Genomic DNA, 25481 nt, shown 5'->3' on the forward strand with positions numbered 1-25481 from the left:
CATTGCAAACTGCTCTCCAAAAGACTGTACTTATCTCCCTTCCCACTACTGCTACAAGAGGATGTTTGCATATTCTCACCAACAGCAGATGTAGGAACTCTTTTTAATTTTTTCCCAACTCAAGGTGAAAAAGGTGGTTTCTCATTTTACAATCGAATCTTTTTGTGCGCTTAGTCATTCACTACTTTGTAATTTTCCTGTGTGAATTCCTCTTCCCCATTTTTCAAACTCATTTCTCATTGATTTTCTCATCAATTTTAGGCCAATTTTGCCTGCTGACACTTTGCTGGAGAAGTTTCTATCAGTTTATCATTTTTTCCTCAAGTCCATGGTATTTTTCATTGTAGAAACTAGCTTAAAATTCCTACACAGTTAAGTCTGTCACTTTAAAAGTGTTTGCAGCTTTCATGTGATGCTTAGAAGTGCTCTTCCTGTTCAAAAATTTTAGACTATTTTCTAATTATTGTTCAAAAAGCATGACTTTAAATCACACACCCAAAGTTATTGTCTATTATTCAATGTAATTTTTAAAAATTCATAGAATTAGGATCTCAAAAATATATGCTGGAAAATAAATTCTTCTCTTTTGATGAACAAGGAGGCTCTTCCCTGACCCCCACCTTGAACAGGTTCTTTTTTTACCATTGCAGTTAGGCAGCTCTGAGCCTGGTTTTGCCACCCTTTTCTCGTTTTTATCACTTGGATTCTTTTTTTCTTTAAATTTATCATTTGAGAGGTAGAGAAACAGAGAACAAGTAAAAGAATGAGAAAGAGAGAGCTAAGGCTCTTATCTTTTGCTTTGCTTCCCAAATGTTTGTATGGCCAGGGCTGGGCCAGTGCTGAAGCCAGGAACCAGGAGCTCAATCCTGGTCTCCCATGTGGGTGGCTGGCTCCCACAGTCTGTGTTACCAGGCAGCTGGAATCAGATGACAAGTCAGGTATCAAACCCAGGCGCTCCCATAGGAAACGCAGGAGTCCTGACCAGCATCTCAACTATAGGCCAACTGCTGGCCCCTACTGAATTCTCTCTCTCTCTCTCTCTCTCTCTCTCTCTCTCTCTCTCGGAAAGCCAGAGTGATAGAGAAAAGAAGAAAAGAGACAGAAAGAGACAAAGAGGTATCATGCACCTACTGGTTCACTCTCCGAATGGCTGCAACAGCTGGGGCTGGGCCAGGCTGAAGCCAGGAGCCAGGAACTCCATCCTGATATGGTGGCAGGGGCCCAAGAACTTGCGCTATCCTCTGCTTCTCCCCAAGGAACATTAGCAGGCAACTGGATTGGAAGTAGAGGAGCTGGGACTTGAACCAGTGCTCCAATATTGGATGCTGGGGATGTTGTTGGCTTAATCACTACATTACAACACTGGTATCTTATCTGAACTCTTATCCCTGTATATGTGTTATTCTGTGCTCTTTACCACAAACTGTCCTAGGTTTTTCTAAAATTATAAAGTCACTGCACAAATAATCAATAGTAAATGATTAAATAAATCATCCATAAAATCTATTGTGTTTCATTTAAACTTTACTGGGTCATTCTTTCCTTTACCCTCCTTACTGCGAATTCTTGGTCTGCTGGAATTAATTGGAATCCAGATAACAATATTGCAAGCTTCTTGTTCTCATTGTAGTGATTAGCCTACAAATCCATTTACCTCACTGTAGTCTCTCAAAGCTGAGGGCTGTTCTAATTATCCTGGAATTCAAGTCACCTGTGCCTTAAAGCAAGCACTTAGACACTTGTTCAATGAATGGACCAGAAAAAAAAAATTGCTCATGGAAAACTCCTATTGGAGATCTAGGTTACAGGAAAAACCCAAGGGCTCCCAGAGCATGTTCTGTTGCTGGTACACAACAGATCCACCTATAACAGTGTGTGACAGTCACAGCAGACAACCTGAGACCAGAGAGCCCAGCCATCATTAGCCTGGGATTGCCAAAGGAGGGAAGCAAAGAGTCACAGTAGAAATTCTTCCAGCAAAGACTAAGGCAATCAGATCTGTGTTATCTAGGTAATTAAAATAACCCAAATGCAGCTCAGTCCCAAGGAATCCAATTACTTGCTCTCTTTCTGCTTTTTAATTAGCTTGATGACAGAACAAGGTAATGTGAAAACTGATTTTTGTCTAGAAACTGGATTTTATGTAAATCAGAAATGAAAACCAATAGATGCAAAGCTGAAATTCTCTAATAAAATTTACCTTTTAGCAGCAATGATTTTTAAATGCTGGAGGCCTCAGATGTTAGAGTTAGATAAAACTTAGAAAAAAGTCGGAAATTCATTTAAAATTAGCTTTCTGCATTGTTTTCCCAATTCAAGTCCTCTGCTGACAACTCAGTTCCATTTTCTCTGGGTCTTGAGGGCAATGTGTGTGGCCTCCTAACCTGAGCTGCAGAACACAAGCAAGGCCTCTCTCTCATGGCTCTTGGCCTCCCAACAACACGGGGAGAAGGAGGAAACATATACAGATGCTGCAAAAAGTACATGCAAAATGGAATTACAAATGTTTATTTTGGTGCAAAAATCAAACTTCATGCATGTAAGGGGTTTTCAAGAGTTCATGAAAAATGCATATTCTGAAAAAACAATGCAAGGATTTCACAGGTTTTCCCCATCAAAACGTATTTATCTATTTTTCAATTCCATTTTGCCACAAATATTTTGGAGGACCCTCGTATCTTAGACCTGTAACCTCACAGCTTCAGTCATCTCATGCAGTTGGCAAGACAGAGGTAGACGGTCAGCAGGGAGCTCAGCTCAGTGGCTCAGGGAGGGTAACAGCCGGCTCACCTGCTCACAGAGGGGTCACAGCCCCCGTCTACACAGGAGGTGCTGGTGAGCTGTTGGCCCAGTAAACTGGGGGATTGTCAATTCTTACTATTATATGAGGAATTTAGAGTACCTCTTTTTTTGAGTCAATGATGGAACCATGTATAAAACCACATCTTTTGAAAATCAAGTGCAGAGCCTTAGGGCACCACTGAAAGAAGTTTCCAAGTGGATCTGGGCCAACATACAGCAACTTAGCACTTAGGGGCTCACTGGCTATGAGCAGTTGCCAGCTGTGTCTCTCCTGTGGGTTGTGGTAATTTGCTGTAGTGCCCAAGAAGTAGACTTGCACAGCCATTCTACAAGGAGTGCACAAGAATCCATTCAAGAACTCAGGTGGGTTCTTGGGGTGTTTGCAGGAGCCTGTCCTAGCAAAATGGGAGAAGGCATGCCCCCTACTTTCCTAGGGTTTGTCTTGGTGCCTCCTTGGGCAATCACCTGCAGCAAGTTCCAAGTCCTTTCTGAACACTCTGTGGCAGTGCCTCCAAATCAGCAGGGGAGCTGGGACTTTCATTCAACCAGTGTTTGTTGAAGGCCTGCTCTGTGCCAGGCACATTGTGCTAAGGGTTTTGCGATGATTACATTGGGCAGAACAGCATGGATAGGGGTGCAGAGAAATGTCAGACAAGCCCAGAAGTCATTAGATCACTGAACCTTTGAGAAGCACTATGGAGGCAGAAGATCCTTGAAGAGGAATTAAGTCAAGATCTGAGGGAAAGACAGGTGCTAACCAGGGAGAGGAGACAAGGAAGGTATGGAGGGACTGAGGCCAGTCCTAGCCCATTGGAGCTGTTAGAACACAATGCCCAAGACTGAGTAATTTATAAACAACAGAATTTATTTCTCAACAGTTCTGCAGACTGGGAAGTTCAAAGTCAAGGCATTGGTAGCTTCAGTGTCCACAGAGGGCTGGTTCCTCCAGATGGGACTCCCTCTGTGTCCTCTGTGGGGAATGGTGTGAACAAGCTCCCTCAGGCCTCTTACAAGGCACCGATACTGCTGACATTAACTTCCTGTCCAAGCCCCACCTCTTAAGGCCATACCCTGGTGGTTATGTTAGGTAGGAAGTTAGATATGAGCTTATGTGTGTGTAACAGGCCTAAAGAGAAGACGTCTATGTCCAGCATATGCTGCATCTCAAAGCCATCCCGATAATGCTTCAGGGGCAGCCCGGTACTCGTTTCCTGACCTGCCCCCTTCTACCTGATAACCTGCCACGTGGAGGTCCCCGCCCTTGACAAATCTTCCACAATCTCCCAGATGCAGCCCAGTAGCTGCATTTCAAACACCCTGCTCCGGATCCCGATTCTCCAAGGGGTCCTGTTCACCCTTCCTCTGAACCCAAGATGGTGCCAGCTAGGCTTTCTCCTGTCTGATACCTTCAGGGGAAAACTCAGATAGGAGCTTCTTAATATTTACATCCACAAAATCCTTTGTTTCGGCCAGCTCACTAGGCTAGTCCTCTGCCTTGCGGTGCCGGCACACCCAGTTCTGGTCCTGGTCCGGGTGCCGGATTCTGTCCCGGTTGCCCCTCTTCCAGGCCAGCTCTCTGCTGTGGCCCGGGAGTGCAGTGGAGGATGGCCCAAGTGCTGGGAGACCAGGGGAGGCACCTGGCTCCTGGCTTCGGATCAGCACAGTGTGCCGGCCGCAGCGTGCTGGCTGCGGCGGCCATTGGAGGGTGAACTAACGGCAAAAGGAAGACCTTTCTCTCTGTCTCTCTCTCTCACTGTCCACTCTGCCTGTCAAAAAAAAAAAAAAAAAAAGAAAAGAAAAAAGAAAATCCTTTGTTTCAGGAGGAGATGTGTGAAGACAAAGACCCATCTCCTTAAAAGCCTCAACCGGACTGCACGCTCAGCCCTCTGCCTCTTTGCTGAGCCGCCCGCCTGGCCTGCCCAGGTGTAATCTCTCCACTCAACCATGTAACCTCGCTCCCCCCTGCCCAGCCAAGCAACTGGGCACTCTCTCTCAGGTCCTGTCTAGAGAGGTGCCCATCCGTTCTTGCAGATGTCCCTACCCTAATAAACTTTGCTACTTTTTACTTTCCACTACTCTGTCTCATGCCTGAATTCTTTCTTGCATGAAGACAAGAACCCTGCCATTCTCCGGTAACAGTTAGGTTTCCAGTAGGAATTTGGGTGTGTGTGTAGGCAGTGGTGGAGTGCATATATGAGGTACATTTCAAAGTTCTTGGAAAACTGGAATTAATAGGAAAGTTTGTTTTTGTGCAAAATTTTTTTGAAATCCATGCACTATTTTTTCCATAACCTGTGTTTTTCACAGACATTTTGAAAACTACTTGTACATTCAGGCCACAGCAGAGCCAACCAGGCAGCACGATGGATGTTTCTACCAGAGGGACTCACAGAGAAAGGCCCCCGTGTTGGTGCCGGTTTGCAGGGAACTCCCAAGTGCAAGCAAACTTGGCATTGGAAACTCAGCTGTCTTTGGACAAAAGGCAGCAAATTGTCACTTAGAGAAAGGCACAGAGAGTGTTTCAGGGGTTTTTCATCCTTTTCTCCTCCTCCCAGCTTTGAAAAGCACAGCCCCTTCCATTGAAAGGGCATGGGGTCCAGGTAGGCTCTTCTTGGCAAACAGCTCCCCTCTGTGCCACAGTGAGGGTCTTGGTGGGGGGAAGTTCAGGGAGGGAGAAAGTGAGTAGGATTCATGGTCAGGGCAGAGTAGGGTGAAGGGGAAACACAACTAAACACTGATTTTGGAGAAGACAGAGAACTTTCACAAAACCTCTTCTCCTGCCTGTAAGAGACTGGAAAGACCACCCTCAGATTACGATTTAAATAGCACTCATCAGTACCTACTAAGCTCCATGTCTTTGCATTTGCATTAATCCCCAAAACAATATTGTGGAGTACATATTATGATCCTCTTATTATTATTATTTGACTGATTGAGACAAATGAAAAGAGTTGTTCCACAGCCAATGGCTAGGATGGGTGCGGCTGGGGTTGGAGCATACCAGGCTTCCTTACGGGAAGTGGAGCAAGCTGAGCATGTTGGCCACCCTGTCCTGAGCTCCACACCTGGCTTTGTTGGCAAAGGCTGTTTGGTCTCTTCTGTAAAGAGTACCAAGTCTGTGTTGTATGCTTCAATGACTGCTTTAGTCCTGCAATTCTGACAAACCTCGGGGCCTCTATACCAAAATCTTCTACAACATATGGTTGAAAAAGAAATCCTGTTAGTAGTTTGCTATACAAAGAGAGGGAAACACATATTTTTTATAAAAGACGGGCAAAACATTGGACTTTATTTTAGCCTATGCAAAGTCAGCCCAGCAGTACAGATGCAAAGAGAAGGAAACTGTGGTCTTTTCTAACCAGGCCATATATACATCAGCTCATCAAAGCGTTTTTGATCCATGCTTTAATTGAGGTTTCTTTGTGTTTCTCTACCATCAGCCTATGAGTCCTCTGGGGACAGGAGTCACGTTTTTCTATCTCCAGAACATCCTAACCTGCAGCACAGTTTTCAGTAAGCTGGTCACTGAATCGGTACAGGTTCAGCAAGTATATAATGTGCTTTGGTCTGGAGGAGGAAAGGAAGTAACCATCGCCATCATCAAAACTTACGTTAGCAGAGTAAGTTCCGTGTAGAACAGCCTGAAAGAATGCTCACTTGAGTTTTCAACAAAGTGACAGCTCATCAGGAAGATAAGAAGGGGTGGATGTTGTTTGGCAGTGGGTTCTAACACTGTTTAAGATGCCAGCATCTCATATCAGAGTGCCTGGGGCTAATTCATGCCTTTGATTCCAATTCCAATTCAGCTTCATGCTAATGTGCATCCCAGGAGGTAGCAGATAATGGCTCAAGTACTAGGGCTCCTGCCCTGTGGAGATCTGAATTGAGTTCCTGGATCCTGGCTTCCACATGGTACAGCCCTGGCTGTTGTGGGCATTAGGGGGAGTGACTCAGAGGATGTAAGATCTTCCCTCCTCCCTGCCTCTATCACTCTGTCTTCCAAATAAAAACCAATAAATACACAAGAAGGAGTGAGCAGGTAGACTTAAATTTTTGCTTTTGGAGAAAATTAACACACGTGTGTTCAGTGAGGGAGGACTGGATGAATGTTTTCACACACAAAATGATTCCAGTTTTTAGGGAAAGGCCAACACTTCTTTCCCAAAAGGCATTATTTGCAGTTTTATTGAAAACCTGAAGGTCACACGCGGGGTGTGCTGAAGCAGGAACAAGGACTAGGGAAAGATCACAGAGGTCAGCGCAACTCCCAGTTCCCGACCAGGTAACCTTCAGGAGGGCCTTGCCTGTTAACCACCATCCCAGCTCACACACAGGAAATCTACTGGGAACAAACACACATACTGCAGCCCACCAGTGGAATCTGACAGTCCCCGGGGGTATTTACAGCATGATAATAGAGAAAGCACTGGAGACCTACACAACCCACGTTTGCCCCCGCCTGCCATTCCATGACCTTGAATAATTCATTTCAACTCTTTTGAGCCTCAGTTTCCCCACGTGCAAAACAATCATTTCCCTAACTACCTCATAGGGTTTTTGTGAGATTCAAGTTAGATTCAGTGTGTTAAAGTATTTTACAAAGTAATACAAGGTGGATGAGAATTGTTATCAAGATGACATGGCTTTTGAAGTCCCCTAGGTAGCCAAAACACTGGGAAAATGCATTTGTGTGGTTTTAAATACTGCCTCCCTTGTCCCCTCTTCCTCACTGAACCTGACATACCTTATTTCCCTGTAAGTATCTCCACAGACACAGCCAATCTCTGCACGTTTCACCAGGCGCTTTTTTTTTAAGAAGATTTTTTTTTTAATTTTTTTTATTTGACAGAGTTATAGACAGTGAGAGAGAGACAGAGAAAAAGGTCTTCCTTCCGTTGTTTCACTCCCCAAATGGCTGCTACGGCCGGAGCTACGCCGATCCAAAGCCAGGAGCCAGGTGCTTCTTCCTGGTCTCCTGTGAGGGTGCAGGAGCCCAAACACTTGAGCCATCCTCCACTGCCCTTCTGGGCCACAGCAGAGAACTGGACTGGAAGAGGAGCAACCGGGACTAGAACCTGGCACTCATAGCCGGCGCCGCAGGCAGAGGATTAACCAAGTGAGCCATGGCGCTACCCAACACCAACTATACTTACCACCATCCTGGGTTACTCTGAATTAAGTCCCAGGGAACATACCACTCAGATGAGGAGTCTTCAAAAAGCTCACAGAAAATGTGTATCATGGAAAAACTGTGCATGGACTCCAAAACTTTTTGTTTCAAAATAAACATCATTTAATTCAATTTTCCATGAACTTTTTGAAGTGTCCCTATTTACGTGAATCTCTAAAATGATTCTTCAAAAGCATAACCATAAATGCTATCATAAAACTCAACACACTATTACTTAATACTAAATTCTCCATAAATACCCAATGTCCACATTTCAACAATTTTACTTAAAAAAATTTTGATGAATGTGAGTTACATTCCAAAATTAGATCCCTATTTGCAATTTGTTGATATCCCTGAGTCATTAGTAGCCTGCAGGTTCCAACTTCATCTCCCCACGCCCCATCCCACCCCACAAGAGGTGTTTGCCTTTTGTGTTCTGCAGTTTTTGTTGTTGCTGCTAATGTTCAGTGAATCCGCTGGTCCTCCAGTTTCCAGAGTCTGGATTTGCCGAGTCTAGCCCCACGGTGTTTCTGATATGCTTCTCTGGATTCCTTTGCATTTCCAGTAAATTAGTAAAATCTAATGGCCGTATCAAGATTCATTTTTCCCCAAGACTAAGTCACAAGTAACAAAAAGCATGAACCGGGGCTGGCGCTGTGGCGTAACAGGCTGAGACTCTGCCTGTGGCACTGACATCCCGTACAGGTGCTGGTTCATGAACCGGCTGCTCCTCTTCTTATCTAGCTCTCTGCTATGACCTGGGAAAGCAGGGGAAGATGGCCCAAGTCCTTGGGTCCCTATACCCATACGGGAGACCCAGAAGAAGCTCTTGGCTTCAGATAGGCTCAGCTCCAGCAGTTGCCATTTGGGGAGTGAACCAGAGGATGGAAGTCCTTTCTCTCTATATCTCTGTAGCTTTGCCTCTCAAGTAAAGAAATAAAATCTTAAAAAAAAAAAAAAAAAAAAAAGTATGAACTGCCATCAATACAGTTCATAATGGGGCCGGGATTGTGGTGTAGTAAGTAAAGCTGCCACCTGTATGGGCGCTGGTTCATGTCCTAGCTGCTCTACTTCTGATCCAGTTCCCTGCTAATGGCCTTAGAAAAGTAGTGTAAGATGGCCCAAGAGTTTGGGCCCCTACCGCCCATTGGGAGACTTGGATAAAGCTCCTGGCTGCTGGCTTCAGCTTAGCCTAGCCTTGGCATGGTGGCCATCTGGGAAGTGAACCAGAAAAGATGAAGATCTTTTCTCTTTGTCTCTCCCTCTCCTTCTGTAACTCTGACTTTCATATAAACAAATAAATCTTTTATATATATATACATATATAGTTCATGTCTGACTGTGTCTCTCAACTGATTATCACTGATTTCATCCCTGATTCATTAAAGGTTGTAAACAATATTTTAATCATATCTAATTTATTAGATAAGATATACACAATTTTAAAAATATTTTTAAAATTTATTTGAAAGGCAGAGTTACAGAGAGGCAGAGGCTGGTTCAGTCCCCAGATGGCTGCAACAGCCGGAGCTGCGCAGATCCAAAGCCAGGAACCAGGAGCTTCTTCCAGGTCTCCCATGTGGGTGCAGTCCCCCAAGCACTTGGGCCATCTTTCCCTGCTTTCCCAGGCCATAGCAGAGAGCTGGGTTGGAATTGGAGCAGCTAGGAGTTGAACCAGCACCCTTATGGGATTCCCGCACTGATGGTGGTGGCTTTACTGGCTACACAACAGCACCAGCCCCTAGTTAGGATATTTTTATAAAGAGAAACTTCTCCTTTATAAATTGTTTGTTTGGAAGCAAATAGGCTGAATGGAGAAGGAATTCAAATATTTTCTTTTTTCTTGCTTACCTACTTTCAAAATAGCAAGGTAATTTCCTAGCATTTTCAAAGTGTCTAATGTCTGTTTGTTTGTCTTGTTTTGTTCGCCTTTATGGAAGCACATATTTTAATGAGGATTAATTCATAGTGGTTACTAATCATAGTGATACTCAAACTTTCTCTTTAAAAATTTAATTTTTAGCAGCTCATTCACGTTGATTCCTGAGTAATTTTGCTATAACTCCAGTACTCTTTGAGTGTGTCTCAGTTTCTGATATGGCGAGATGTTCTGGGAGACTAGATTTCCTGTTCTATGCCCAGTACCAGTCATTTCTCCCAGGATCCATGTCTCCCTTCAAAGCGAAATATATTTAGAGAGCACAGTCTGGGAACGGGAACTATTGGTTCATCACTCACTGTTTATGATGTTCCAGGGGACACAGCTGGAAATCAAAAATACATTTCAGATGAGTTAATACCTATCCCGTAATACCTATACCCCATTTATCCCATAAGATACAAATGCAGAAAAACAGCAGATGTAGAATTATAGTATTAACACTACTGCCAATAACAAAATTACTGAAAACAGTCTTATATTTTTGCTGCAATTCTTTCTGAATCTAGATTATATACTACCAGGGATGTACAATCAAAGTATTGGCTTACTTAAAAAAATTATTGAGAGAGAGAGAGAGAGAGAGAGAGAGAGATTGCTTTCATATTTGCTGGTTCACTCTCCAAATGCCTGTAACAGGCAGGGCTGGGTCAAGCTGAAGTTGGTAGCCAAAAACCTCAATCCAGGTCTCCCATATGAATTAATTGAGTCATCACTGCTGTCTCTTAGGGTCTCCATTATCAGTAGGATAGGTAGCTGAGCCCAGGCACTCCATATGTGATGTGGGTGCCCCAGACAGAATTTTAAGCAGTAGGCAAAATGTTTGCCCTTAACTATTGGGTTTTAAAGTCACTGGAAATCATTGTTCTGTGGTTAGTTATGCCAGCACCCAACTGTATAATTACTTTCACTTTTGATTTTTTACATGTTGTAAAATTTAATGGTAACATGTAATTTTGTAAAATACTTATGTGACTTTAAAGTCAAATCTAGTAAACATGTTGTATTCAGTCTATCACTATAGACTCTACTTACATTCCATCCTTCTTTTCACCTATAGGATAGGTAATTATTTAAAAAAAGTTAAAAAGTCCAGGGGCCATCGCTGTGGTGGTGCGGGTTAAACCCTTGCTTGTGACACTGACTTCCTGTATCACAGCATTGGTCTGAGTTCTAGCTACTCCGCTTCCCATGCAGAATGCAGCAGAAGATGTTCCCATGTGGGAGATATGAATGGAATTCCAGGTTCCTGGCTTTGGTCTGGCCCAGACATGGCTGTTGCAGCCATCTGGGGAGTAAACCAGCATGTAGAAGATCTCTCTCTCTCTCTCTCTCTCTTTCTCTCTCTGTGTCTCCTTCTGTTGCTCTTTCAAATGGATAAATAAATCTTCAAAAACAGAATACAAATATTAATATCTTCTACTAATGCTTTTTCTCAATACACTGCATCTATAATGAAATTTATCTCTTGCTTAGATAAAAGGCAGCCTACCCTACACTCCTTTCTCCACGTTTCTTAATGATATCTCCTGGAAACCACTTGCTAGCAGTACAAACAGACACTTCCCTTTCATGCAACATTCATTCACAATGCATCCTGTGAGTGCATGAGACTCTATTCATAGTCAATCCTCTATTAATGAGCATTTGAGTAGGTTTCAGTGTCTGGCTACTACTTTGTGCACTGTGTTGTGGCCAGTCCTAAGGGTGGGACAACTGAGTTAGACACTGCCACAATCTCTAGGATCTGCACCATTTCCTTGTAGCTTCACAAATGGAGCATGTTGTCAAATTCTGGGTTCTTGTGTTTAATAGGTGTGACAATGTGGTCCATTATAGTTTTGCTTTACGCATTTCTTATTATGAGGTTGACCTTTCATATGGTGAAGGGCCATTTGCATTGCATTTTCTAGGAAGTGTCTGTTCAAATTCCTAGCTTGTTTTTCTGTTACAGTGATTCATAAAGCAGAAGCAGCAGCAGAACCTGGGAAATTTGCTAAAAATGCAAATTCTCAGGCTCCAAATCAAAACTTCTGCATCCGAAATCCTGGGAATGAGGCACACAGGAATCTGGATTTTTACAAGGTCTGGAGCACCAAGGTTTGAGAAATGCGAGTCTAGAGGGTTGATTTGACTTACCATGGGCATGACTAATTATTTGCTAATTAAACCGGAGGTCATCCTGTTAATGCATTGAAATGGAAAGATTCAAATGACACATGACACTCATTCATTCATCAACAAGTAGGTACAAAGTACCTGCTCTGTGTCAGTCATGGCAGCAGGCAATGGGAATGCTCAAAGGGACACTACCCTGAACAGCACACCTTCCCTGAAGGAAGGATGAAACCAGGCATGCCAATTTAAGTCCTACTACCCAAGAGACCCACATGCAAATTCAAACAGCTCTGAGATAGCACTTTACTCCTAAGTGGACCAAAATTTAAGAAAAGAGTAACAGTTATTCCCACTTGGGATATGGGTGGAAACATGAAACATGGAGTGCTTGGAAAAGGAATGTAGGGCTATCTACCAAGACTTCCAACAACTCAGTCCCACTCCTGGGAATCGATCCCATGGAGAGATGTCACCCATTCTAGGCTATTGACTACAGCATTATTTGTCATGGCAGACACCAGGTACAGAGTGAGTACCCATCGGTGGGAGGACAGCTGAATAAATCGTGGTATACCACACCATGAAGACCACTGAAAAGAACGGGCCATTCCCCTGACTTGAAAGCATTTCTGTGGTGTCATTTGAGTAAAGAAAGCAGTATGTAGAAAGAGTACTCCTTGTCAGAAATGTTTCAAACTTCAGATTTCAGAATAGTTGATATAATGAGATATCTTGGGGAAGAGACTGAAGTCTAAACATGAATTTTGTTAACATCTTTGTTTTGACTGTAACTTGTCATATGAGGTCAGGGGTGAAGTTTTCCATTGTGGTTTCATGTTGGTGACACTCAGAAAGTGTCAGATTTTAGCAGGGTGGGCATTTGGCCAAGCAGTTAAGATGTTGGTTAAGATGCCTGAATCCCGTATTAGAGAATGTGGGTTTGAACAGTGGCTCTGGCTTCTGATTTCAGCTTTCTGCCATTACAATCAGCCTGGGAGACATCAGGTGATTGAAGTTGTGTCCCTGCCACCCACATGGGAGATGGATTGGGCTCCTGGCCCCTAGTTTCAGTTTGATCCAGCCAAGGCTGTTACAGGTATTTGGCGGGGGGGGGGGGGGGGGGGCAAACCAGTGGATGGGAATTCCATCTGTCCACATGCCTCTCTTCCCGCCTCTCAAATTAAACATGAAAATGTTTCAGATTTTGGAACATTTCAGGTTTCAGATTTTTGGATTAGAAATTCTTATAATGCAAATTCATGTTTATAAACCCATAAAACCCACACATGTGTGTACATCTATATGTTGATACATGATTATATTCATAAGAGAAAAATATGCAGGGATAAATAGCAATTCAGTGAGCTGTCTACAGTGGATTTAGGGCTCAACCCCCATTCTACCTTCCTGTTCATGTGCCTTCTATAGTGCAGAAGATGGAAAATGAGGAACAAGACACACAGACACACTGCAGGAGAACAGATGCACTTGTGCGAGGTAAGGGAGGAGGCCTGCCTCAGCAGTGTCTGTGGACAAGCCCTTTTACTCATCGCATCTTTGCCCAGCGGAGTCCAGTCCCTTGCTTCATGAATATGGACATGCAGGACAGGGGGATTCATTTTGCTAGCATGCATCTAGCAGGCACATTGGAGTCCTGTAGTAGCCACCAGTCCTTGGGTCTTGCCCATCTCTGGAGGTGGAGCCCGCAGCCAGCAGGGGGCAGTGGTTCGCCATGGGGGTGCTGGGTCTCCCTCCTGGAGATGCAGCCTACAGCTTCCGGAGCACCCGCTTCTCTGAGCCAAATGCCAATCTGCTTAAAATAGCTTGGCTTTTGCTTTCTGGAATCAAAACTATGTGATTCAAAGGGTTATCAGACCGGGGGAGCAGTGAGAAAGAACTGAGAGAATCTCAACATGAATATATAAGAAGTGCCTTTGAAACAGTGGTGGTACTATTATTAATTATAAATGTCATTTAAAATGCATCTGTAATCTCAACCAAATAACTGATGTGCACAGGACCTTCAAAGGCTTTTTATTAATGCAGAAAGGTACTCCACTATGGAGCTTCTCTGAGGCACAGGGGCTTACCAGCGGCTGTGGCAGGGGATTTTGGTGCGGGCAGTAAGCTCCTTCGGGCTGGCGTCATGTTGGAGGGTGTCGGAGGGGCCGCCCGGCTGGTCCCTTTGGGTGCATCTTTGGCAGGCAGAGCTGCCTTCGGGCCTGGCTGTTCTTCATTAGCAAAGGCTGGACCTGTAGGAGGGAGGCAGACAGGGTGTTAATTGTAACTTCATGAAGAATAGATGGACCCCCTCACCCTGGAGACTTGCCTACCCATCCCAAGGCTGCCATCTGCCTTAGAACTTGAGTTCATTCTTTTTTTAAAAAAAAATGTTATTTATTTACTTTGAATGTCAGAGTTACAGAGAGAGAGGAAGAGACGGAGAGATCTTCCATTTGCTGGTTCAGTCCCCAGATGGCCACAAAGGCCCATGCTGGGCCAGGCTGAAGCCAGGAGCTTCATCCAGGCCTCCCAATTGGGTGGCAGGGGCTTAAACACTTGGGCCATCTTCTGCTACTTTTCCCAGGCCTTTAGCAAGGAGCTGGATCAGAAGTAGAGCAGCTGGGACAGGAACCGGAGCCTATATGGGATGCAGGCATCACAGGTGGCGGCTCTACCTACTACGCTACAATGTCGGTCCCAGAACTTGAGTTCTTAACTTGAGTGGCCTTGAGAAATACTTCTCTCCAACAGGATGGGGAAATGAACTCTCTTTGGTCACAGGATAAATGCCTATCACTCAATTCTCTACATTGAATGGTATGCTACAAAAGCCAGAGAAGCTGCTCATCGCTCAAAGTTTATCCAGGTGCGTGCACACGTGCGCACACACACACAATTCGCTTATGTGTGTGTGTGTAGTTGTGTACTGTTGTGATACCCATTTGCTTGAAAACAAACACAGAGCAGCCCTTTGCTGAAATGTGAGTGACCCGGGAGAAGTGAGCATAAAAATAGAGTTGAAGGTAGACTGGACCCCCCAGAGTGGGGGTCCAACTTCTCAGACACTCAAGTGCCTTCTATAAAATGCTCTAATATTTGCAGAGAGCCTTTGTGAGCCTCCTGTATACTTTAAATCCTCTCTGGACAACTTCTAATACCTAATACAATGTAAATGCTATTTAAACAGTCGGTGCGATGAATTGTTTAAGGAATAATGACTAGGAAAAAACCTGCCCCTATTCAGCAGAGACACAATTTTGAGAGAAATGTTTTCGATCTGAGGTTGGTTGAATATACACAGATGCAGAGCCTGTGGATACAGAGAGAGAACTGTGTGTCTCTGGACCACTGGCCCAGGGAGTTCAGCACTCTCAGAAACTCAGGTCACTTTGCCTCTAGAGTGACAGGTGTGGGAGGAAGGGAGCGGAGTAGCAAGTGGGGAGATAGAGATTCCCCTCCAGGCTTGTGAACACTCCCCAGAGTGAGAGGATCTTGAATTTGAGCCTCACTCATTTCAAAGGCAGAAGGCATCTACTGACGACTGGGGTTTACTTCTCAATACAGAAGTCAGACAATCAAGGGCTCTGACACCCCGGAGAGAGGGCACACTGCAGTGTGTGTTTGCGCCAGGTTTCCATGAGAAAAGCTGGTGTGGCCCAGACTTTTCTTCTCTTCCCCAACCCTTTGTGGGCTGCACATCTGCAGCCTCTTGAAGACAATGACACCGTCATCCACTTCCTGTCAAATGATATTCTCTATCTCTGAGTGCAGCTGTGGGGTCTAATCTATTAATGTGGAGAGCCTGAATCCACCAAAATCATTGCTGGTTTAGAATAAAAGGATCCAGTTGTCAGAACGCGGCCATGTACCCTGCAAAACAAGCAATGGCATTGGGGGAAGTAGAGGCATGGAGTGAAAGATTACATTTTTTTGGTTTCATCATTTAAAACCAATAATCATAACCTTCTACCTAGCTAGGGACTGAGTAAAAACGATAAGATTACTAAAATGGCTCAGTGTTCATAATATCCAGAGATTTTATTCAACCTTTTAGTACGAGACATGGTTGTTTTTTGCCCCTCTAAGACCTGAAAGTCTGAAAATTGATTAGATTTGTGGTGTATGTTGAGGAAGGAAAAAATAACGCTTTATTTCCTAAAACAGAAGCTAAGTCCTGTTGTTCTTTTAGATACTGTGCGAGGTTTTTCCTGCTAGGGCCAAGAGAACACCAGGAACAAGCGCACGGAACTCCCCTGAAGGGACTGGCACTGTTTTCGGGTGTCAGACTGAAAAAGCACGCACGCATTTGATCTGCAGGCAGTCAGGGAAAGTGACACGCGGAGCTTGCCAAACACTGAAGCATCAAGTGGGCTCACCAGTCCAGCGCTAGCAATCAGAGACTCTCTGGAGGTTCCCATGACAACTCCGACGTGGGCAGTGGGGCTCGGCCCCTGGACACGTTTCACGGGAATCACCTAACGTCCAGACTCCTGCTGACACACTGCCAGAACCTCTTCACTGACAAGTGTGGTGGAAGCTGAACCGAGCGCAGAATGTTTCACACAGAGACTTTTGCTTAACCGCTTATTACAATTTCTTAAGAAGAAAAACATTTTGCATCATTTGCGGAGTTCAAACGCCTTTTGATCAAACCCTCTTGTACCCGGCATCACTGTCTTAACAGGGGTTTCATTATTCAGTGAACCTGTTAACGTAGAGGTCGGCTGTTTTCCAGGCTGGGAAATGATTCATGCATTTGAAATACGAGTGTCAGAGTATATTCCCCTCTGTCAGAAGGCTTGAATTACAACAAATAAAACAAAACAGTGACGGAAAACTCTCTTCTTGTCCATTATGACGGGAGACAGTTGCCGATCAACAGTTCTATGCTTTGAAAACCGGCTTAGGTTTAGCCAGTAATTAGAGACACATTATTCAGCAACTGGAAAAGTCCTCTGCACGTGGACATGGCTGTGGAAGTCTTAATATGCTCCGAGCACCTTACAACAATGCTGACCACAGAAAACCAGAAAACCAACTGCTTGATAAGAGAAGGAAAACAACTGGAAATAAACTGCTTGCGTGAGCCAGAACAAAGTGGCAGAGTTGAGAGGGTGGGGAAGTTGTTCACATGGCTAATTCAGTTACTGCATTCCCACCCACCTGGCCTGAAATACCCAGGCAGTTCACCCACCCTTCCACTTGAGCGTGCAGCAAAGAGAAGCCTCAGCAACGGAGTTGACGGGGCACCGACTCCTCTGCCTGCCACCTCTCTCACCTTAGGGTCTTCATGTCTAAGTGGGGACAAGGGCACACACTAATACACGGGAAGTTTTTAACAGTTGATGCAAGAAGGGCAGAAGGCAGAGTAGTGTTGAGTACATTGCACGTGGTACACCTGAGCTGTTAATGTGCATGCTAATTTTAAGTTCACGACCACATGGGAGCTGGAAAGCAATCAAGGAGTAATATCTGTAAGCAAGGAGAAAGGGCAGGATGGGTTAGTCGGATTGAGCCTTCAGGATGGAGGACTAAAAGCAGGAGTGTGATTGTCTATAAAATATCCAATGAGCCTTTCCAGACTTAGACAATGGTGAGAATAACAACACAGTGGATGACCAAGCTTAGGAAGTATAAAATGTCACCCCCTCCATTGCCATGGAAGTGGCGGGGGCACAGGGAAGCTTGCTCCACTTTCAGATATTCCAGACTGCTTTCCTAACTGCTTGTGGAAGTTCACATGAACTACATGTGACAAATGCAGCACTGGCAGACCTTAATTTTCCCAATCAGTTGAATTTGATAGTAGATGATTTTAATTTATAAGTCTCTGAAAACTAGTAGGGTTTAGTTTTTATTCATATACATGTATCTATTCAAGTTTTATTATTCCATAAGATGTCCATTTTTGTATTGAGGGGTTTTGCCTTCGCTCTCTGAATAGTCCTTTATTGGGTATATATTTCAAAATTTTTTTTTTTGACAGGCACATCTTTCTCCCAGTCTCTGGCTTGTCTGTGCCTTTCTGGTAACTTTTTCATTTTTTTTTATTCAAAAGTTTTTATTTCATTGTTATTTTAATTTTTAAAATATTTATTTATTTATTTGAAAGGCTGAGTTACAAAGAGGCAGAGGCAGAGAAAGAGTCTTCCATCTGATGGCTCACTCCCCAAATGGTTGTACTGGCTGGAGCTGGGCTGATTTGAAGCCAGAAGCCAGGAGCTTCCTCTGGGTCTCCCATGTGGGTGCAGGGGCCCAGGGACTTGGGCCATCTTCTACTTCTTTCCCAGGCCATAGCAGAGAGCTGGATCAAAAGTGGAGCAGCCAGGACCAGAACTGGCACCCGCATGGGATGCCGGTACTGCAGATGGTTGCTTTACCCTCTACACCACAGTGTTGGTCCCTATTTTTTGTTTTCCCAATGAAACAAAACTGAAGGAAGAGCAAGCACAGACTTAACTAAAATTAACAAACATACTGAACATCAGTTATATACAAGGCTCTGAGCTTCATAATAGAGACACAAAGAAGGCTGAATATATGATGAAAAATATCAGTCAGAACAAGTTGCTCTAAAGAGGGCCTCACTACTCCCGGGTATTTTGGGGGGAAGTGACACTGGCATTTGGTGGCTGGGGTGTCAGGACCACTGTTGAGAAGACACGCAGAAATCTAAGAGAACGTGGAGAACAGAGGCTGATGAGTGTTAACCGAGGGGTACGAGCCAGGGAGAAACTCAACACTTTCAGGAAATCACACAACACAGAGGGAGTTTCCATAAACTGTTCTTACCTACTGGGCTGGTTTGTGGACAGCTTATTCACCTTAATTCCCCTCCTTAGTCCATGCCAGCAGTGTTCCCCATGTTTGTCAAATTATCATCACCAAAATGAGAAAGTTTCTCCTGCTCATCGCAACTAAAGGATGCAGCCTTTTGCCTCCTACCAGGCAGTGGCTCTCTTTTGTAGCTGTATGAACCAGTGCATCACTAACTTACTGTTTGGGACACATGATCTCCTTCATTAGAGTGTGAGAACTTGGGAGGGATAAATTCTGCTAGATGGCAGAATCCAGCTGGTATAATTAAGTTTATATAACACTAATCTCTACATTTTTGTCTCTAAATCATCTGACCTTTCAACAGCAAATCCTTATTCTTCCTCCACGGACAGCACTTAAAGTTCATCCCTCTCAATGCTTGGACACCCTGAGATCATCAATTGAGTCTAACAAAATTTCAAGGAATTATTCTCCTATCTCACACCAGATTCAAAAGTAATTTACAATACGTGAAAGACTGGGGCAGGCATTCAGAGTAGGTAAGCAACTGCTTGGGACAACCACATTCCATGTTGGAGTGCAGATCTGAGTCCCAGCTTTGCCACTTCAATCCATTTTCCTGCTAATACACCTGGGAAGGCAATGGATGATGGCCCAAGTACTTGGCCCCTGCCACCCACCTGAGAGACCTGGGTGGCGTTTCTGGCTCCCGGCATCAGCCTTAGCCAACCTCAACTGTTGTGGGTATTTGGAGAGTGAACCAGCAAGTGGGAGAGTTCTCTTTCTCTTCTTTGTCACTCTGCCTTTCAAATAAATACATAAATAACTTAAAAATATATTAAAGATGTAAATGTAAGAAGCAAAAACAAAACTCTAAAAGAAAACGTAGGTGTAAATCTTAATAATCCTGGATTAGGCAATGGTTTCTTAGATATGACATCCTAAAACACAAACAACAAAAGAAATAATAGATAAATTAGACATCATCAAAACTTTTGTGCTTTAAAGGACACTATTAATAATGTGAAAAAACAACCCATAGAATTGGAGAAGATGCTTTCTAACTGTATACCTGATAAGGGTCTAGTAACCAGAACACACAAAGAACTTTTACAAATTCAAATGTAAAAAGACAAATCAATTGAGAAAAAAAGAGCATATGTTTTGAATAGACATTTCTCCAAAGAACATCTATAAATGGCCAATAAGCACACTAAAAGGTACCGTTAGTCTTAAGGGCAACACAAATTAAAACCACAATGAGATCCTAACTTAAACCAACTAAAACATATAAAAATATAGCCAAAAACAAGTATCTGTGAATTCAAAGCAGCCGGGAACTTAATATGTTACTGTGGGATTATGAAATGTGTAAGTGCCTGGTGAAACAGCCTGGCAGTCCCTCAAGATGTCAAGTGCACAGTTCCCGTTTGATCCAGCAATTCTATCCCAGGTATACACCCAAGAGGGCTGAAAACATATGTCAACACTAAGACATGCACACAAATGTTCAGGAACAGCGTTATTCATGATAGTCAACGTAGAAACAGCCAAAATGTCCATCAACTGATGAATGGGCAAATGAAATATGAAATATCCAGACAAAATATCATTCAGTTGTAAGGAGGAATGAAGCACTGACACAGTCTGTAACATGCATGAAGTCTGAAAACATGCTAAGTGAAAAGAAGCCAGGCTCAAAGGACCACATGCTGTGTGATTCCTTGACTATGAAGTGTGCACAACAGACAAATCCACAGATAAAACGAGGAGCCGCTCAGCAGCTGAGGGGAGTGAGGATGGGACGTGACTGCCGGTGGGAATAGGCTTTCTTTCTGGAGTGGTGAAAATGTTCAGAAACTGGGGGATGGGGAAGGTTCTCAACCTTGTGAATACAGTAGGAAGCACTGAAGCACACTTTGAAAGGGTAAGTTTTATGTACTTGGATTATACCTTTGTAAAAGCCTTCTCATCCATAAGTCCCCTCTCTGGGATTCCCTGGATGGACCAAGATCCCTAAATTGTTACCCGGCTCAGTGTCTGTATCCTGAGAGACTCCTCGTTTCCTTCTCTAATGAACTTATTTATCCTGATTCCCTGACCCACATCCCCGCATTGTAGCTGCAGGGAATCCCAGCCAGTTGGTCCCAGTCTCCTGTTATATACTCTCATATAACACAATGAAGAACAGTGCTCAAACCCACTATCACATCCCATTCATTACAGCAGAATAACCAAGATTGTATGTGAGCAGCTGATATTCAGTTCACCCCTGTACCTCTTCACCCTTCTTATCTACTTCTGCCAAATTAGCTGTGTCTGGGTTTCTCTGGTTCTGTATTAATGTTCTGGTTAGAACACATCCCCTCCCGAATCCAGATGTTGTCAATGGCATGAGATTAAGAGGTGGAACTTTAAGGTGACTGGGCCAGGAGGCATCCTTCTCAGTGAATGGGATGAAAGCCCTTTCAAAAGAGGCACCATGCAGCACTTGGTCACTTGCCCTTCTGCCATCTGCCTTATGGGGACACAGTGTTCCTCCCCCCTGGCCAAGCCTGCCAGCACCTTCATCATGGACTTCCTAGCTTCCAAAGGTGTGAGTAACTCAATTCCTGTTCTTTACAAATTGTCCAGTAGATGGTAATTTGTTATGACAGCACAAAACACACTAGGATAACCACGGAAAGAAAACATGCAAATCCAAGCCAGGACAGCCTATAGTGAGGGAAGAAAAGTCACTGGTAGAATTTTAGGGATTGCGAGGAGGAAGGGCGGGTCTACAGGGTGAGTTATACCCCCTGCACCTTAATGAGTGGGGCCCGCTTAGCCTCCTGGGAAACATAATTCTGACTATGTCCAAAGTCAGGATGAGAATTTAGGGGTTCTGATCCATATTCAATTTTCTTTACTTCATTTATTAGGGATACCAATAACTGAGACTAAATTTGGAAAAAAAAGGAGAAATAATGGCAGTGAGGGACAAGCACTATACAAAGATAAAGGAGGTGTTTATATATTTTAAAATTTTAACTGAAGGGTGTGGGGAGGCTGGGAAGAGGGCACAGGGGCAGAGTAAGGCACTGTCGTCCCCCCAGGCTTCCAGAGATGAAATGATGTGAAGACTGGAATTTGCTTCAAAGTAACCTGGAAGGTGGCAGTCAATCATTTTGACAAGTCTCCTAAAAGAACAGCTAGCAGGAGCTGAAATCTTTTCCACTAGGTCTTGTGGCAAAGGCAAAGATCTCTTCAGGAGCTCCACACAATATACCATGCTCACTAATGCCCTCTGAACAGCCTTCCAGGACCTCTTTCTTGCATAAAGATAATGCCTCATTTTCTTGGAGATCCTTGGAAGAAGAACTGGATGATTCCTTGCTGGAGCTATCTGATGGGGAAGAAGATGATGGCCATTTCAGCTACACAGAGGATGAGATCCAGGAGATTTTCAAAGATGATGACCCATCAAGTGCATGTGGATGAGGGCTGCATAAAGATGATGGTGGACATGTTGAGAATGGAGGGAAAGAGAGTCAAATTCTACCTGATACTCTATGAGAGAAAAATTCAAATTCATTGTGCAGCTTGGGACCGGTAACTGAGTCTTTAAACTATCCCAACTAAGTATATCAGTTGGTTATGGACCAACTCTTACTAAACTTTTTTGTTTTAAAAGATGTATTTATTTATTTGAAAGGCAGAGTTAAAGAGAGGTAGAGGCAGGGAGAAAGAGGTCTTCCATCCACTATTCCACTCCCCAGATGTCTGCAACAGCCGGAGCTGCACCGATCTGAAGCCAGGATCCAGGAGCTTCTTCCCGGGTCTCCCATGTGGGTTCAGGAGCCCAAGCATTTGGGTCATCTTCTACTGCTTTCCCAGGCCATAGCAGAGAGCTGGATCGGAAGTGGAGCTTGGGATTTGAACCAGCGTTAATATGTGGTGTCAGCGCTGCAGGTAATGGTTTAGCCATTATGCCATAGTGCCAGCCCTAACTCTTAATACACTTTTTTTTTTTTAATTTATTTATTTATTTTTTTTGACAGGCAGAGTGGATAGCGAGAGAGAGAGAGAGACAGAGAGAAAGATCTTCCTTTTGCCGTTGGTTCACCCTCCAATGGCCGCCGCGGCCGGCGCGCTGCGGCCGGCGCACCGCGCTGATCCGATGGCAGGAGCCAGGAGCCAGGTGCTTTTCCTGGTCTCCCCATGGGGTGCAGGGCCCAAGCACCTGGGCCATCCTCCACTGCACTCCCTGGCCACAGCAGAGGGCTGGCCTGGAAGAGGGGCAACCGGGACAGAATCCGGCGCCCCGACCGGGACTAGAACCCGGTGTGCCGGCGCCGCTAGGCGGAGGATTAGCCTAGTGAGCCGCGGCGCCGGCCTTAATACACTTTTAAACAGATGTTTTGCACTAGAAAACAATGTCATAAAAGTAACTATTGTTGCACCATTTAATCCAACAGCTTTGTGATGCTGTGTGTGATAAGAAAAAGGTTAATTCATTCAAAGATATTGAAAAGCCCTCCTCCACGGAAGAAGAGGTGAGAGATGGTCTCACCCCAAATGAGGGCAAAGCTTGTCCTGAATCTGAATGGATCAGTCCCAACAATTCTGCCTGGGAATGGCCTCTGCTCTCTTCAAAGAGTAACATTCAACCAGCTGTCTCTGGTAAAAATCTGCCTGATTGTAAGAAATCCACATCTGGCCGGCGCCATGGCTCACTAGGCTAATCCTCTGCCTTGCAGCTCTGGCACACTGGGTTCTAGTCCCGGTCGGGGCGCCGGATTCTGTCCCGGTTGCCCCTCTTTCAGGCCAGCTCTCTGCTGTGGCCAGGGAGTGCAGTGGAGATGGCCCAAGTGCTTGGGCCCTGCACCCCATGGGAGACCAGGATAAGTACCTGGCTCCTGCCATTGGATCAGCATGGTGCGCCGGCCGCAGTGCGCTGGCCGCGGCGGCCATTGGAGGGTGAACCAACTGTAAAAGGAAGACCTTTCTCTCTGTCTCTCTCTCTCTCTCTCACTCTCACTGTCCACTCTGCCTGTCCAAAAAAAAAAAAAGAAAGAAAAAGAAAAAAAAAAAGAAACCCACATTTGTGTTCCCTCAGATCTCAGAGCACCCAGAGACTCCTAACACGGAGTCATCCTGGAGAAACAGTGGATCACATAAATCAAGTCGTGAAATGAAGTTTTCAGTTGTTTCCAATTCACCAAACAAATATGCTTTTGACAAGAATTCTGGGAAGATGAAAATCCATGAGAAAAGACTAGGCAAAGTCATTCCTGTTCTACAAACCAATACTAAGACTAATGCTTCGACATTTTCACAATCAGATCTAGAACAACAGAAGCAAATTGATCTCAGGAGGGCCGTTGCTCATATACAATATCCAGTGGAATCCAACCAAGGGGCCTTGGGAGAGCTACACGCCTTGATGAAACAAGTTCATCATAGGGAGAACCCAAAATGACAGCATCCTTCAGCTCTCAGCATGCAAAACTACACCCCACTCCAACAGAATCCCCCACAAAGACACAGTCTGACTCAGTGGGTTGACTCGAAAAGTGAAGCTACCATCAGTTCCAGCATCTCCCAGACTTCTTGCACAGTCCACTTGTCACAGCCCATCAACAGGGAAGGTCTCTAGCCAGGGCCCCGTCCAGAGGAGCATTCATTTGCTTCTGCTGTTCTGTGCTTTGCAGATTTTGAATTTTATTTTTCACAAGATTTTCATTCAAAGAACTTGTCACCTTTTGGAAATGCCTACTGCTGACTTGAATTTTTTTTTTTTTGGTATGAGATTTTTCCTAATTTTGTGTTTCTATCTGTGTATGCTTAAGCAGTGTTAAGTTGATCTCTTTTATTTTTATTTATTAAGTTGAAAGTGGCTGCCTCCTGAAAGCCAGTTTTAAGCCAAAATACCCAGGCTCAAACAAACAGAAGTGACACCTCCTTCTAGTGCCAAAAGAAGTTAACCTTTAACCTACTGTAAGGAACGGCTTCTTCTTAGGCTGGGAGCCACTGTTGAGTATTGCTTATGACTCATAGATGGTTATAGCATTTTTAACAACCAACCCCTGTTATTTTTTGCTTGAAGTTCTGAATATTTGTCAGTATTTTAAAGCTGGCAATCCAGGGCATTTGAAGCAGAAGAAATTTTTGTTGAAAGGATGAATTAAAGTGCAAACCCTCTCCTTTCTGTACCTAATGGCTGCCTTTATTATTATTTGGCTTTTTTCACTGTTAAACTTTGCACAATAGTGTTTACACATTTCATTCGTCCTGGCTCTGCCAGAAGACAGCTGACTAACCTCTGCTGAACACCTTGTGACGGTCTCCCCACCCTTCTAGAACCTTCCTTTTCTTGACCCCCAGTGACCACTCTGCTTCCCAGGGTTCTACCATCAATATCTCCGTGTTCTGTGTTAGACATGGCTCCCTGCTCTCTCTGTGAAAGAGCTGCCCACCCAGAGTCCTGGCTGTGTGACAGGCCCATGCCACTGAGTTATCAGCTGCTATTCAGTTCCATCTGCTGAACCCCAGCTGTATGTCGGAGTTGATGCATGAAGTAAGAGGTGTGAATGTTGGCCAGGGAGCCACCATCCCCTGGGAGAGTCCTTGGAGAGGTCCCCTTGGTTGCCATCATCAGTTAACAAGAGGTGCCTTCCGGACGTT

The 25481-nt window shown here is 44.4% G+C and overlaps 1 protein-coding gene and 1 pseudogene across 6 annotated transcripts in view; one reads left to right on the top strand and one right to left on the bottom strand.

Moving 5' to 3' along the window:
• The window catches only part of MTUS2 (microtubule associated scaffold protein 2), a 663674-nt gene that overhangs the window by 198824 nt on the left and 439369 nt on the right, over positions 1 to 25481 (bottom strand). For all 6 annotated transcript variants that reach the window (XM_051834132.2, XM_051834128.2, XM_051834131.2 and 3 more), the window contains one exon: positions 14123 to 14284. In XM_051834132.2, the coding sequence (XP_051690092.2) occupies positions 14123 to 14284 (162 nt within the window). The remainder of the gene's footprint in view (positions 1 to 14122; positions 14285 to 25481) is intronic.
• LOC108178980 (S100P-binding protein pseudogene) lies at positions 22309 to 24579 on the top strand (annotated as a pseudogene).

The sequence above is a fragment of the Oryctolagus cuniculus genome, chromosome 9, assembly GCF_964237555.1.
Source record: "Oryctolagus cuniculus chromosome 9, mOryCun1.1, whole genome shotgun sequence".
In the NCBI taxonomy this organism is placed as follows: domain Eukaryota; kingdom Metazoa; phylum Chordata; class Mammalia; order Lagomorpha; family Leporidae; genus Oryctolagus; species Oryctolagus cuniculus.